Source organism: Enhydra lutris, unplaced genomic scaffold (assembly GCF_002288905.1).
Source record: "Enhydra lutris kenyoni isolate GAN:26980312 unplaced genomic scaffold, ASM228890v2 scaffoldscaffold21, whole genome shotgun sequence".
Taxonomy (NCBI): domain Eukaryota; kingdom Metazoa; phylum Chordata; class Mammalia; order Carnivora; family Mustelidae; genus Enhydra; species Enhydra lutris.
Window position 1 is genome coordinate 57,493,228 of NW_019154105.1, and position 15,653 is coordinate 57,508,880.

At 43.9% G+C, this 15,653-nt stretch overlaps 1 protein-coding gene across 3 annotated transcripts in view; it reads left to right on the forward strand.

The window, feature by feature from the left end:
* Positions 1-15,653, forward strand: part of LOC111149017 (prominin 1) — a 105,166-nt gene that overhangs the window by 68,679 nt on the left and 20,834 nt on the right. For all 3 annotated transcript variants that reach the window (XM_022505897.1, XM_022505896.1, XM_022505895.1), the window contains 5 exons: positions 1,142-1,216; positions 3,963-4,026; positions 6,888-7,047; positions 9,273-9,425; positions 15,247-15,370. In XM_022505897.1, coding sequence (XP_022361605.1) covers positions 1,142-1,216; positions 3,963-4,026; positions 6,888-7,047; positions 9,273-9,425; positions 15,247-15,370 — 576 coding nt within the window. The remainder of the gene's footprint in view (positions 1-1,141; positions 1,217-3,962; positions 4,027-6,887; positions 7,048-9,272; positions 9,426-15,246; positions 15,371-15,653) is intronic.

Consider the following 15,653-nt stretch of genomic DNA (forward strand, 5'->3'; position numbering starts at 1 on the left):
CTTTTTTGTATAAAATACTGTCATTTGTATACTGTCATTTTATAAAATACTGTGCATTTTGTGTTTTTCTCAATCACTTGTCAGTAAGTTGCAGGTTATGTCCTCTTATCCCTAAATATTTCAGTGCCTTTCCTAACTGTACACAATCTTTATTATTCGATTCTCAAAATTGGGACATGTAATGCTGACCCAATACAACCATCTAGTCCATGGTTTATATTCCAATTTTCCTAATTTTCCTAAAAAATCTGACTATACAGCTGTTTTTCTTTCTCGGGTCTAAGGGCCAGTCCAGGGTCATACATGGTCTTTAGTTGTCATGTCTGTTTAGTTCCTTCAATCTGGGACAGTCTTCCACCATTGTCTTTTTTGTTTGTTTGTTTTTTAAATTTTTTACTTATTTATTTATTTATTTAAATACTTAGGGACCATGCCAGACAGGGAGCTTGAACTCATGACCCTGAGATTGAAAGTCACATGCTCTACCGACTGAGCCAACAAGGCACCCCTTCACCCGTTTTCTTCTTTTTTGACATTGACATTTTTGAAGACTATAGGCCATTTATTTTATAGAAGGACCTTCAATTTAAGTTTATTCAGTGTGCCCTCACGATTAGATTTGAGTCATGCATACTTGCCGGGATATCGCAAGAGTGATATTGTGTTCTTCTTGGTACATCGTGTCAGGAGATCCGTGATGTTTGTCTTGGTGAGAGACAGAATACTTTAAGTCCATGTACAATGCTGTCAAGGAGAAATGTATTCCAGACCACTCACCAACATAACCTTTGGCTTTATTGTTTTAAAACATGTCTTTAAAGAGGTTGTTCATGCTTTATTGAAAAATATCCAGTACCTGAAATTGTGAGATCACACATATTTGATCTGTGTTAAATTTCTTTCCCTAATTTTTGCTAACTGCAGCAGGAGTCCTCCAAACATCTAAAACTTAATGCCTGTAGAGACCACTCTGAAATAAATGTCTTTCTCCCCAGACAATATTCTATTGTTCAAAAAAAACTTAAATCATACCCTATAATATAGAGACTTTGGGACTTGGATATAAGATGACTCCCTTTTTTATGACAAATAATGTTGGCAGTATCCACCTTGCCTTATATTTTGTTTTATGAATTTTCAGCTCCCATCTTTGGATCAGCAAATTGATAATATTAATGATGTTCTTCGAACAGATTTGTCCAGCCTGGTCCAACAGGTATGTTTTTTGGTTTGTTTATATCATGTTAAAGGGTAGACTAGTACATAAGAAAAGAGGTAACTGGGAAAAAAAGCCCTAAAATTTTGGAAACAGGGCTGCCAAGAAGGGTGTTAACTATTATCCACCGGGTAATTATTCTCATTGCACTTCAAGAAATGTGTGTTAAGCATCTGCTGTGTACAAAGCACCATGCTGGAGATAAAAAGCAAAAGATGATCTCACCTTCCTGGGACTCAGAATTTAATGGGTGTAGTGCCGAACCCCATACTGACTCTGACGTGAGGTGCCCTCCCACTCTGCGAGTCAGCCCTGTCACTTCGTCTCCTCCCCCTTGTGCACATTCACACATGCTGTGGGCTGCGCCTGCCACTCTCTCCTTTGCCCAGTCACTTAGGCTACAAAGTACTAGTTACTTAAAGCATTCGATATCACTTTCTTAAAGAGTTATTTATTTATATTAGAGACGATGAGAGAGAGAGAGATTGCATGCAAGTAGAGGAGGGGCAGAGGGAGAGAGAGAGAGAGAGAACCTCAAACAGACTCCCCGCTGAGCACAGAGCCCAACATGGGGCTCGATCTCATGACCCTGAGATCATGACCTGAGCAAAAATCAAGAGTTGGAGGCTTAACCAACAGAACCACACACACGCCCCCCCCCAGTGTCACGTTCTTAATGAGGTCTTTCCTGGATATCTTGACCAAGTCAAACCCTTTTCAATGCATTGTTACAGCGCAGCAGATATTCTTTGTTAAGGTCCTCATACCTATAATTATTGCTTTAATGTGTCTGGTTCCACTTGAGTGTAAGCCCTGAAATTGGCAAGGGCTACATTGGTCTAGAACATCATCATTTCCCTGAGAACCTACCAATTATTGCTCTTTATTCAACCTATATGTTGAGTGCACTGTAAATACTTCTTTGTAGATTATGATTCAATAAGTGTGCCCTGGACCTGCAGGAAAGGGAAGGAATAGTGGTACTCTTGACTCTGTCTTTTAGCACGGGCATAAAAAGGTCATCAGATAATCTGTTAAACACTCATCTAATGACAAAGTCAAGTGTCACCTTAAACAGTTCATTAGAAACTCCTGGTCTTGGGGCACCTGGGTGGCTCAGTGGGTTAAAGTCTCTGCCTTCTGCTCAGGTCATGATCCCAGGGTCCTGGGATCCAGCCCTGAGTCGGGCTCTCTGCTCAGTGGGGAACCTGCTTCTTCCTCTCTCTCTCTGCCTGCCTCTCTGCCTACTTGTGATCTGTCTGTCAAATAAATAAATAAAATCTGTAAAAAAAGAAAGAAAGAAAGAAAGAAAGAAAGAATTAATTCCTGGTCTTTGTGTCCTGGTGTCCCCTTATTTGTTAATTGAGGGAGTTGATCCAGGAGATCTGTAAGGCCCCTTCTCCCATAGAACCTCTTTCAATGCGTGACCTCAAGTCCAAAGGCAGATAAATTTGGTGGGGTCAGGTGTATGTACACTCATCCAAACACCTGTGTGCTGGTGGCTTAGTCACTGTTGAGACAGGAGTGGTAGCTGTTCTTGTTCCAGCATCAGTGTTACCAGGCTAAACTGGAAACTTGCTGGCACCATCAGTCTTACAAAGTCTGTAACTTAGAATAGACTGCCGTAAGAGCCTGTCATAGGCCAGGTGGCTTCTCAATGAAAGAAATCTATTTCTCACAGTTCTGGCAACGGGAAGTCCAAGGTCAGAGAGTTAGCATAACCGAGTTGTAGCGAGAGACCCTTCCAGGTTGCAGATGGCCATTTTCTCATTGTATCTTCATGTGGTGGAGAGAGCTATCTGGTGTCCCCTTTATAAAGTCCCTAATCCCATTCTTGAGGTTTCATTCTCATGACCTCATCACCTCTGGAAGGTCCCACCTCTTCATACCATCCATCACTCAATGTAGGGGGTTAGGATTTCAGGCTGTGATGCCAGGGACGGGAGGCAAAGGTGCCCAGACATTGAGTCCATAACAAGTTGTAATTGATACAGTGTTCCCCAGCAGATGGCTAAAGCACCAGCAGACAGCTAAGAAACACAATGAAACCCTTCTGGAGAAAACACTCTGTTCAGTTGAGTTATTTGGAAATAATGACCTCCTCTTGTCCCAGATTTATCCCCTAAAGGACATAGCTTGGCATGGCTGTTTTGGTTTTCACTTCAGCCTCATTAAAAGCTGTGTGTTGGGTGAGACTAGATCCCAAGTCTAACTTTCTAATTGCTCTGGAAAATACGGCTCTGGTTTGGAAACTCACTTTCTGCCTGCACATGGAATATTGCACAGATCAGGGCCTCCTCAGCTGCAGGGCTGTCTACACTGTTGATGATTCTCTGTGGTGGGGGCTGACCCATGCATTGAAGAATATTTATGAGCTCTGGGTCCCTGCTACATAGTGCCATACTTGTGATAACCAAAATGTCTCCGGACATTGCCAGGTGTCCCCTGGAGGGGACACCGAATCGCCCATGACTGAGAAACGCTAGTATAGATCACATGAGTTAACAGTTTAAAAGCAAAAAACTTTTAGCAATGTCTTTGATGGATTCAATTTAAAGAGAAAGTCCTCTCTAAGAAGGGATTTTTTGGTCATCTTTTAATGACTATATAGTGATGATGTCAGCCAGAAGATGACTGCTAGCATTTTTATTTTGCTTCTTTCCTCCATGCTAAGCTGAAAAGTCAATCCTCGTTAATTGTCCTTCTACTCACTATGTGTATGAATTTACTTTGAACTGTTTTCTAGGGCTACAAATCCTTTAATGATATTCCTGAGATGGTGCAAAATCAAACCACAGACATCATATCAGGTGAGAGTCAGAGTTTGAAGTCATTTTGTTTCTCTCTTTGTTAAGCATTAAGTGATTAGTACACACACAAAAAATGTATTGTTAAGAACTGTTATTTTTTTTCTCTTTTAAAAAATTTCTCTCACTGATCTGGAAGATTAAATGAGTTTCAGACCTTTTTAATTGTGCCACCTTCACACAGTGATTTAGATTTTAAGAAATGATAATCCTACTGAATTCTGATTAACATTGTCCTGCTGGCGAGAGAGGCAAGGTCAAAGCCACACTCTAGTGACCAGGCCTCATCCTGAGCTATCAGAACTAGAGACAACTGTGGTTAAACTAGGAAGGTCACATTTTGATTGGTTTCCCTGGGGAAAAATTGTAGATTATTATATTTTCTTAAAAAAAAAACCTTAAAATTCATTTTTTTCTAGGAATACTATGTATAAGGATTTATTTTGTCTTTTTAAGAAGATGTTCATCTGCTTTTTGATGTTGCTGTAATGGTATCTTAGGCTCTTAAGGTTGCTTAGGATTTTTGGAGGAGCAGAACTGATATTGAGAGAATTCTCCTAGTCTTAAATGATCAAGTCACGTTGTATTCAGGTTATGGTATTCGGGGTGAATTCACAGAGAAAGAGTGCAATATACACAGTTCTATGCACAGCAGTGGAAATAGATGGGGGTTATTTGCTTAAAGAAGCTATGTGAGATTTTCTTCTTTTAAAGCATCTTCTCTGTGCTTCCTTTTTTCTGTTGACCAAGTGGTTTTAAAATGTGTTAGAGGTCTTTGATTATTTTTGTCTCCCTAATAGTGTTCTTTAAACCCTTTAAGATTTTGGGTTAAAAAAGGTATTTTATCCTATCACACAGGTCTTTAGATATTTTGTGGTTTCCTTTTTGTTTCACCTAAGATTCTACTTTAAAATATTAGGAGATAAAAGACAAAGTTCACGCTTTCCTATGCTAGCATCTGAAGGCTAACATGCGTTGTACGTCTGAGAGCCTCCTGCTTACTAATTTCTGTGTTTACTTTTTTTTTGTTCCCCCTTTCTGGACCTCTTCTGCCAATACGTGCAGCCCTCCCTTGTAAGTCTGGCAAAGCAAGGTGTGCAGTATGCGTGAGCGAGGCCCATTGCACACTGTCATTGCCTCAACACAAGCCAGAGTTTTCCCAGGTCTGGGCGAGTATCAATCACTCCATTCAGCTAAATATCAATTGCTTATTTTCATGTCCTTCCAAAACAAATAAGAACCCTTAGCTCCCATGTTTTGATCATTTGGTCCTACCCCGCACACATAGTTTGAGTGCCTACTGTGTGCCAGGCTCTGCTGGGCTCTGGGGATGGGAGATGGATAAAGCATGATCCCCGCCTTGCCCTTCGACTGGGCATGTACACAGATGTCATTTACCACACTCTGGTAACATGACAAGGTATAAGCAAGTGGTTCAAAAAGTGGGAAAGAGTAGTGGAAGTCTTCCTGGAAGAAGCAACATCCAAACTGGGGCCTGAGGGAAGTATCGGGGGAGAGAGGATACCAGCCAGGTACAGAGTCACCCGAGCTGTCAAGACCGGGGAGTTGTGTGGTGTGGGAGAGCAGGACAGCCTGAGAAGCAGAAGGAACCTGATTCTGAGTTGAGGGAACTGTTCATAGGGGAGGAAAGGTCTGCATCCCACATCTCTCAAACTCCCAGAAATCCAAGAGTTAAAGAAGAGACCCATTGAATCAGCTTGTTGAAGATCCTGGGGTCTTCAGGTACATTTAGAAGAGACTAGAGCCACTGTGGATAGCAGTCTTCTCCTAGGAGCTCTGTGTGAACAACCTTTGAAAAAGATTCACACCATTTTATGTCATTCCATTTTGATTCATGCTACCATGTACCCAAAATTCACCAGGAGCCCTGGGATCACATTGTGAGAACAGTTAGTCTTGTCTCTGCTTCTACAAAGACATTGATCTCCCTTTTCAGGATCAGTGGACATTTAAATGATTAGTATGTTGTTAGTACACCCATGTCAAGAATCACTGCAGTAGCGCCAACTTCAGACCCGTGTGAGCATTAAATTAGATGCTGTCTGTGTCCTGGGTAGCTTTGATACCAGGACCCATCACAATGAACAAACCCTTTTCAAAAATTTAGAACTTATCTTCTCTCTGAAAGGTTAGGATGGCTGTTAATAGAAACTCTTTGACCATTGGGAATGCATCACTGTCTGCATAGGAGAAACACAGATGAACTTTAACACATCTCAATTTGTAGGAGTCAAATCAAATTTTAACAAAAATGTTGCCTGGGGTCATTTGTTCAAAAAATTGTTCCTGGCGAAATACTGTGTTGCTGAATGCTATTTATTATTAAATTATTTTCTCAAAATCATTTAATGGAAGCTTTGGAGTTAGACAAACCTGACATTCAATCCCATTTCTAGTGCTTTCTGGAAAAAAAAAAGATCTTTGGGGAAATAATTAAACTTCGATGGGCCTCAGGGTCGCTTAGCAAAATAGGAAGAAGATCTACCTCAGTGAAATAAATGAGTTAACATTTATAAAAGTGCCTGGTCCATGGAAGGCATGCCATAGGCTTTAATCACCAGATTCATTTTATTTTTTAGTGAAATAAGCAGCAGAAGAAAACTCTGGCTTGACTTAAGCACCATGTCATTAAAGTCAGCTCACATAGCTTGCTGTTCTGTTAAGTAATTGCTCTTTGATGGTCTTGGCTACATTCATGCTGTTGTAGAACCTTTCCATGTTTGAAACACATGCATAACATGGGGAAAACTTATAGGGGTTGAAGCTTTTCATTTTGGTTCCAAAACAGAGTTTCTGTTTCCCTTAGGTTTGAAAATGCATAACCTGGGTGTCTTTGCTTTCAGATATCAAAAGTTCCTTGAATTCCCTTGGTTCAAATATTAAAAATATAGGCGAGCAGATTCCAATACAGGATAAGCTGTCCAATTTCATGGGTTACATTAATGACACTGAAACTTACATCCACCAAAATTTACCCACGTTGGAGGAGTATGATTCGTACAGGTGAGTGCCCCCCGCCCTCTCCCCACCCAGAGCTGGCAAGCTAGGGGGTGAAACTTGTTCTGGAACAGGGGAGAAATCAGACCTGATAACCGGGATCATGTTGCGAGAGAAGATTGTACAAAGAACATGTAACTTGGTATGTGTTAACTCTAGTTTATGTTTATTTAATAAGTTGGAGCGCTGGCTTTGGCAGCATGTATAGTAAAATTGGAATGATACAAGATAACATGACCCCTGCCCAAGGATGGCATGTAAATTCATGTATATTTTTAAAAACTGAAGACTGGAAGTTCTTGAGCCAAACAGTCAATAATTTGCAATTCTGATGTCATTAATGGCTTCTAGAATCCTAGTTGTAACTAACATATGTAAAAGGATTTGAAAGCCTATAAAGGAATTAAGGAGGGCATTTGGATAATATTCTAATTTTCACTGGCTTATAAAATCAACATATCAAGGTCGGTTCTTAGAGAAAGAACATCCTTGAAATGAGTAAATTACTTGAGAGCTCATGTAAGCAGCTGTGCTCCTCAGCTGTGGATTGACCCATTAGAAAACGTTGGCCAGTGGGGTTTGGCCTTGGAGACGACATCTCAGGCAGGAGTGCTAAGGAGTGGTGGACCTACAGACTGGACGTACTTCAAGGACCATGTATATGAGAGGTAAGATGTGCTCTCCTCTCTGAAAGGCTCAGCCCCACCACCTATCATTTTCAGAATCATTCTTTTTGCCCAGACTCATGGAAATTTCAGAGACTTCCATTCCTGTTCAGATATTTATTAAGCAAGAACCCAAGATAAATAATAAAATAATAACAATAATTGCTTGCAATTCAGGAACAGTTACGGCCTGCCATCCAAAGAGCTGTACGCATGACATCTCATTTAATACTCCAAAACAAACAAACAAACCAACAAAAAAAAAAACTGCAGGGTTCTGTTCTATTTGTAACCTTGTTTCATAGATGAGGAGCTTGAGGCTCAGGGGAGTGGAATAACCTTCACAAGGTCAGTGGTGACGTTTGGGAGGAGGGTTTTCAACCCCCATCTGAGAATGCTCTCAGTTATTGCCCTGTAATCAGCCATTTTCTTACTGTGTGGCTAGGTCACCCCAGCAGGTGTCAGGACAAACATAAGACTGACCCTTTCTCAATGAATTTACAATCTCATTAGAGGTTAGAGTTTCACAAATGGAAAGAACCATGCAATTATCTGTCTATACATTGGGTCCCCCTGCCCTGAGAACCAGAAGCTTATTTTTAAAAGAAATTTAACCAAGCAGGTGAAGCACACATTAACCGCAAATGATTTCCGAGGCCAGGATCCGTGATTTGTTTGATTTGGCCTCTCCAGTATCTGGAACAAAATAGCCACAGCATGGGTGCAGGTGGCTTTTACAATTATTGAGATTGCTCTTAATTGAATGAAAAGTTTCAGTGGCAGCTTTTGTTGCAGAAGTAAATTCTTTATTTTTTAGTGTTTGGACGGTTGGGAAGCATTTCTACCCTTGAATGCTCCTCAGCTGCTGGAAAAGGTTGTAGTACATTCCGGGAATGCCAGTAAGACTTAATTGAGGGCCCATTATCCTAAATGTCTCACAGACCATTACAAAATTAAGATTTGCATTCTGCAAGTACTTGATTTAGGATGCTCTCGTAAGTTCTGAAATATTCAGTGCACTCCCCGTGTAGAGTTTCTGGTTCAGCAAAGAATACAGTGCTCCCCTCCCCAATTATTCCTGCAACCCCAAAGCATTTTAGAGAAAGACCAGGGAAAAGAACCTGATATTTCTTTATCTGTTGTCTCATCCTGATCTGTCCACATCTCATTATCATTATAATAAGTGCTTGCCGCCTCAGGAACCTTGACAGAACTTGCAGGTCTAAAGGGGTACAGTTATCAGTAGCTTTGGAGTACTTGAGTAAACTCCGCTTACAAGCCCCACAGAAATGAAGCAAAGAAAGGAAGCAATAGTCTCATGACCAATGAGAGAGACAGAGCTCTTCAAAACCAAGATAAAAATTAAGGTTTCTTGCCAGTTGGGTTGGAGGACTGGGGTGGGAAGGGTTCTTGTAGCTACAGTGTCACTCTCTGAGCCCTTAACAGGGGAATCCGATATCTGATTGCAAAGTGTTACTCAACTGCTCCAGTCCTAGCCCAAGAGCTTTTGTGTTATCATGACATCAACCTCCTTTAAGTATAATAACACTGTGCTTGCTTCACTAGGTGGCTGGGTGGCCTGGTTGTCTGCTGTTTGCTGACACTTGTGGTGGTTTTTTATTACCTGGGCTTGATGTGTGGCACGTGTGGCTATGACCGCCATTCCACCCCAACTGAACGAGGCTGCGTCTCGAACACCGGGGGTATCTTCCTCATGGTGTGAGTGTTTGCTCTTCCTTGCCCCGTCAGGGGGCTGTGGGGGAGGGGTGGTGGAAATGCAGGGAAAAAAACAGATGACACGAAGCCAGTGGCCTCTGGGCTAAGTGTTCTGGGTTCCAGTGGAGTGGGCGTCCTGTTGTGTTTGTGCTTCTGTCAGTGTGGGAAATCCCACCACACATTAAAAAGTAGAAGAAAACTCGAAATTGTTAGACTTTTGATAGACAGGCTTAAACACCGTGTTTCTATATGGTGGGCTCCTCTGTAGTGAAATTATTTCTAAGCTTGCCATCTTGATTCCCATTGTATTTTCTCTCTCTCTTCTTCCCTCCCTCCCTCCCTCCATCCATCCATTTATTCACCAGAAACTTGCTGAGGATTGTTCTGATCTTAGACACTGTTCTCTGTGGTCAACAGTATCGTTAGCTTGTTTACTCTGAAACTCTGGAAACTTGATTTAGCGAAGAGATTGCTGACCCAGCACCCTTAGGATTTAGACACGAAGCCTTAATCAGTGATAAGAGAAGGTGTGGGGTACCAGCGACGAGCATTTGTGCCTGCTTCCAAGATATTCATATCCAAGTTCATTGTCCTGAAACAAACAAGCGAGCAAAAAACCCTTACTCTACCAGGGTAGGACAAAGCACGTGGGGCATGAGCTGGCTGTGACGGCAGTTGGGCCAGAATGTCAAGCAGGAAGCAGAGATAGAAGCTTTGAATGTGCCCCAGAGAGGAAGCTGTGTGGCTTCCCAGTTGACGCATTCTTTTCCTGTCTGAACCTCAAGAATCAGCGGCAGCGAGCGTGATGGGGCTCAAAGAGGAAAGTAAAGGTTTAGAACAAGTCCCTGGAGCAATGGAGACTCAAAACCTCAGCCACACTCTCTCATCTCAGCCTACATCACTAGTGCCAGGCTGAGAGGATCAGGCAAGCAAGTGTCCTGCATTAATGTGCTTTTCCAAACATTGGGTCGCTACGAGAAATTAATCAGATTGATGAGCCATGATGGTATGGCCTTTCCATCAAACGTGGAACCTCCTGTATAGTACAAGTCTTTCTTAACATTACTGTAGCACAAGAGCCTTTTGTGGGTTTTTGTTGTTGTTGTTGTTTTTGTTGTTGGTGGTGGTGATGCAAAAAAGATTTTTTTTTTTAAAGATCTTATTTATTCATTAGAGTGAGAGAGCACACAAGCAGGGGGAGAGGCAGAAGGAGAGGGAGAAGCAGACTCCCCGCTGAGCTGGGAGCCCAATGTGGTGCTCAATTCCAGGACCCAGAGATCATGACCTGAGCCGAAGGTAGATGCTTAACCATCTGAGCCACACAGGCGCCCCATAAAAAAAGTGGTTTTATTAAAGCATGGAGACAGGACCCATGAGCAGAAAGAGCTGCCTGAGGACACAATAGTCTTACAAACAACCTTAAAGCTAACAACACGGGAGTCTGCCAAAATTGCACAAAACTGAACAGAGCTCCATACATGGAAAAGCCTATTTGCTCACATGCCCACACTTAAATTAATGCAGCAAGGAACAGTATATTGCCCTGAGCTTTTGTTCCAGTGTACACAGTTACAGATAGAAAATGAGTTTAATGTTCAGATTTTACTAATCCGGGTACTTGGCCGTTTTGTCAGTGTTTTGATGATAAGTCGATAGATCCCACCTTTTTAACTGCTTGATGGGAGAGAGTACATTGCTCTGAACAGGTGCATTTACTGTAAAATTCTATTTGAACATTTTGAAGGGACAAAACCAAAATATGTGCTACTTGCTTCAAAGAAGAAAGAAGCAGGGGAGTCATGAGCCATTGGAGGGAGACTAAAATTATTTCAGTTTGGGTATAATTCTCACCTCTGCAGAGTAAGGAATCTCTAAAGAGACAAAGTCACACGGAAGCCCGGGGCTTGGGAACAATGGGCTTCATCACACTATAGGGAAAAGGCTGATCAGATGCATTTCAGGTGGCCTGCAGCCTGAGGATGGTTGTGGGCTCCGTGGTCACCCACCCCTCAGGATGGAATTTGCGTTTGGCAGACCCTTCCATCTCCTGAGACATCTGGCAAACAACTGGATAATTGTGAAGGGGGGAAAGTGATACAAGTATAGCTGGTCTAGTCAAACCAATTAGAAAAATGTAATTTCTTCTTAAAAACCATTTATTTGCCTGTAGGAACCAGAAAGAGTATATTTTGTTCAGCTGTAACCACAAGACCACCTGTCCTTAAAAACAGCGACACCATATGTTGAAGAACATGGTCTCTTCAAAAACCAACCAAGAATCCTTATCCCCCTGGGGCTCCTAGTGAAAGATCAGGGGGGAGGAGAGGCAGAGAGCCCTGACTCTGCTCTGATCCTTGTGTCTTCTAAGGGTCCAGGGAGCATATTGGGAACTGGATGGGATACAGCGGGGAGCATACATCTGTCTCCAAGGCCCATGGAAGGTCTCCCCCGAGGGAAGGAAAACCCAGCCAGGCAGCAAGAAAACTGTTTCTTATACTGACGTGCACTGTGAAACTTCCAGTTTTAGCTGTTGGAAACCGTGCTCAGATTATCCGGAGCTTTGAAGAGAAGCTAATACCCAGCGTAGCCACAGGTATCACAAGATGGGCCACACTGGTGGCAAGTTGAGAAAGCAGTTTGTCAGGCTGGAGCAAGGACCCTAAAAACACAACAACTGCCTCGACCAAGTCATTCTCATTCTAGGGAATGACTCTAAGTAGGACCCAACTACAGACAAAACATCACAAGCCATATTTTTGCACATTTAGTTATAACCGTGAGGCACTGGGGATGACAAACGTCAGCCACCAAGGAGCAGGAGATCCTGAGGTCACTGAAATGGAACGAGGTTGGCTACCCTCAATGGTTGAACAAAGTCCTGAAGATGTTTGATTAGGGATCCTGAGATTACACGCATGTCACTAAGCGTGTAGGTCAGGAGTCAGCACACATTTCTATAAAGGTCCAGATAATAAATATTTTCACTTCTGCTGGCCACAGATGGTCTTTGTTGCCTGTTATTTTTCTTGTACTTGTTTTACTTCTCCTTCTCCTCCTCCTTTACAACACTTTAAGCACATTCTTCTCAGCCATTCTTCTCTGAGTGACAGGCCTTGGGTGATGGTGTGTCCCTTTTCTAGATAGAGGTATTTTTGGAAAACAAAGTCTGGGAATGCTAACAGTAAGCTCTTGAGAGTAGCTGTGTTTGTCTGAAGTGTCCTATCGAAGGTTTGGATGATTTTTATAACTCTGATGCCTGCACATGCTCGGGCACACAGTTAAAACCATGGTGACTGGCTTTTGCTTCACACATGTTCCCCTTCCCTATGTGCTCCCTAACTCCAAAGCCTTTCAGAACAGAGAAACTCGGGCTGACAGAGGCCCCTGCAGAGAGCATACCTTGCTATTTATTCCAGCAACACCAGGCAAATATTCGTAATTACACCTTAAGTGTGTCCACCGGGCAGAATCCCGCCCTCAAGAAGAGAGGTTATGTTTTTTTTTTTGTTTTTTTTTTTTAAAGATTTTATTTATTTATTTATTTATTTGACAGACAGAGTTCACAAGTAGGCAGAGAGGCAGGCAGAGAGAGAGAGAGGGAAGCAGGCTCCCTGCTGAGCAGAGAGCCCGATGCGGGACTCGATCCCAGGAACCTGAGATCATGACCTGAGCCGAAGGCAGTGGCTTAACCCACTGAGCCACCCAGGCTCCCCGTGAGAGGCTATGTTTTTAAGTCCATCAGCCTACACACTTCTGAGGGTCCTTCCCGTTTGTACTGGTGATGGTACAATCAATGTTATGATCTGGCTGTTCTACCTAGACTCAGTTGAGAGTCTTCTCTGTCTGTGTCTACATCCAAGTAACTGAGCACCCTAGAGAAAGGTCACACAATGGGGCACATTGGCATCCCTACAAAATTATGACTCCCACCTCAAATGGATCCTTCAGAGTTCTACAAGCTTCCCTGTCTTACCTCCCCATTTCCTTCTTTCTTCCTCCCTTCCTCGCTCCCTCTCCCCCTCCCTTCCTTCCGCAATGGCTTTTTCCACTCATATATCCATCCTCCTTGTTTTCCCCTTCTCTTAGCAGAAGGCTGGACTTCCTCCTTCACAGAGAAAATAAAAGCCATCACACACCTTCTCAAAACTCCAGCGTCCCTGCATCCATGACACATGCACTTCCTTGAGCAGAAGGACATCTGCCTTCTGGCCCCTCCCACCTGCTGTTCCTCTCCCACCCCTGCGCACCGCCCTGAAGGTGCCCTGGATTCGCCCTCCCTCTCCCTCGTCCTCATTCTCTTCCCCTCTCCTAGCCTGGCTTCTCAACACTTAAACACATTCTGCTTTCTCCCCTCTTGAAACTGGACAACAGAAAACTTCCTAACACCACTTCTTCCCTCTCATACCTCCCCCTGCGCAGATGTCTAGAAATAATGATATTTGCTGTTTTCTTACTCCCTGCCCTGCCCAGGTCACTCCCCTGCCCTCTGGTCAGCAGTGGCCTCCAGGCTTCCAGCCAGGGGACTTCTAGTAGTTCCCTGGAATGTGCCCTCCCTGCAGTGATTGGGTCCCCTGTGCTCCCTACCCACTGCAGACTCCCCTTTGTTTTCCCTTCCGTGACCCCGTGCCCTAGTGCTTTCATTCCCACACTGCAACTCTTCCTGGCCGCCTTATTCACTAGCTGCCCTCCCACCACCTGCTCCTCAAGCAGCACAGTCTCCCAGGCCGGAGCCCAGGCTGCCTCTCCCTCCAGTCCCAGCCCCAAGGACCAGTGGTCACTTCTAAGCAGCTGATTGCCTCGTGCCAGCCTGTAACCCAGACGTGTGTGCTCTGCACACAGCCGACTCCCCTCCAGCACCACACCTCGTCTGGCGGGGAGCAGGACCAGATCCCACCCTCTCTTCCCTTTCTCAGCGCCAGTGTCTCTTTTCCCTGCTGACAAGCCCAGGCATCACCCGGGGCCCTTCCTCGCCTTCTCTTGCCTAGAATCTCCTGCACATCCTGTTGTGTCCATCTCTTGTGTCCCATCTCTTCTGTCCCCTGCCTCCAGCCACATCAGCCCACCACCCCAGGATGGACGGCAGCCTCCTCAGTGGTAGCCCCATCCACGCAGGCCTCCTGTCCTGCATGCTCTGACAAGAATGTTCTTCCTCAGAGAGAAACGGGGTTATGCTCTTTCTATGCTTCTGGGCCCTCAGCAGCCACCCCTTCCTGGACCAGCCAGGTCCCATCCCCTGTACCCCTGCACCCATGCACCCCTGCCTGCCTCCTGAGCTGTGTTCATGCCGCTCTCAGCCCTCCCTCTGCATGAAGAACCACGTTGGCCCCTCTCAAACTCCCCATGGTACATTTCCTACCTCGGAACCTCTCTACTCAATGCATCAACTGCAGAAGGCCAGATTCACTCACCTGACTCCAGAGGCGATGTCTGAATCATGGTGCTGGGCTGCAAGGAGACCAGAGACTAAGAGCATTCCCTAAATTTATGACTGGGACTGGAAGGTCACAGTGCTTACCGTTTCCTGGCTCCAGTCTGGAGCAGGTGGGCTCACTTAACCTGCACAGAGCAAAGACTCTAGGTCCTTTTCCTACACTGCGTAGGTAGGATTAGTAAGTACTGGTAGGTAATATTGGACCTGTAGTTTTTTTTTTGTTTTTTTTTTTAGTAACTTTTGCATCCAACTTGGGGCTTGAACTCATGACCCCGAGATCAAGATCTTGTCACATGCTTTACCAAAGGAGTCAGCCAGGCGCCCCTGAATGTTGAATAATTTACTGTAGAATTCCAGACTTCATTTCTGTTTTATTTTGGTTTTGGTTTCCAGCGGGGTTGGAGTCAGTTTCCTCTTTTGTTGGATACTGATGACCATCGTCGTTCTCACGTTTGTCATTGGTGGAAACATGGAAAAACTGGTTTGTGAGCCGTATCAAAACAGGAAGTTATTCCAGGTGAGGATGGCTTCCGGGCCCGCTGTAGAAAGGGCTTGAGTGGAAACTGATTTCCCCATATCTTGTGGGGGCAAAAAGATGAGCATTTTGGGTTTTATTCAGTAAATTAAGATTCCTTCTATTTGTCAGAGCAAAAAAAAAAAAAAAAAAAGTAAAGTATTGTTTTTCGAATGTCAAGTAAAATGAGCACAAGAAGTTAAGACCTGCTCATCGATGTGGACTGTAATGGGGTGAGTGGGAGGGGGGATTCCCAAGGTGGGGTAGCCCAGAAGGCTTCTGACAT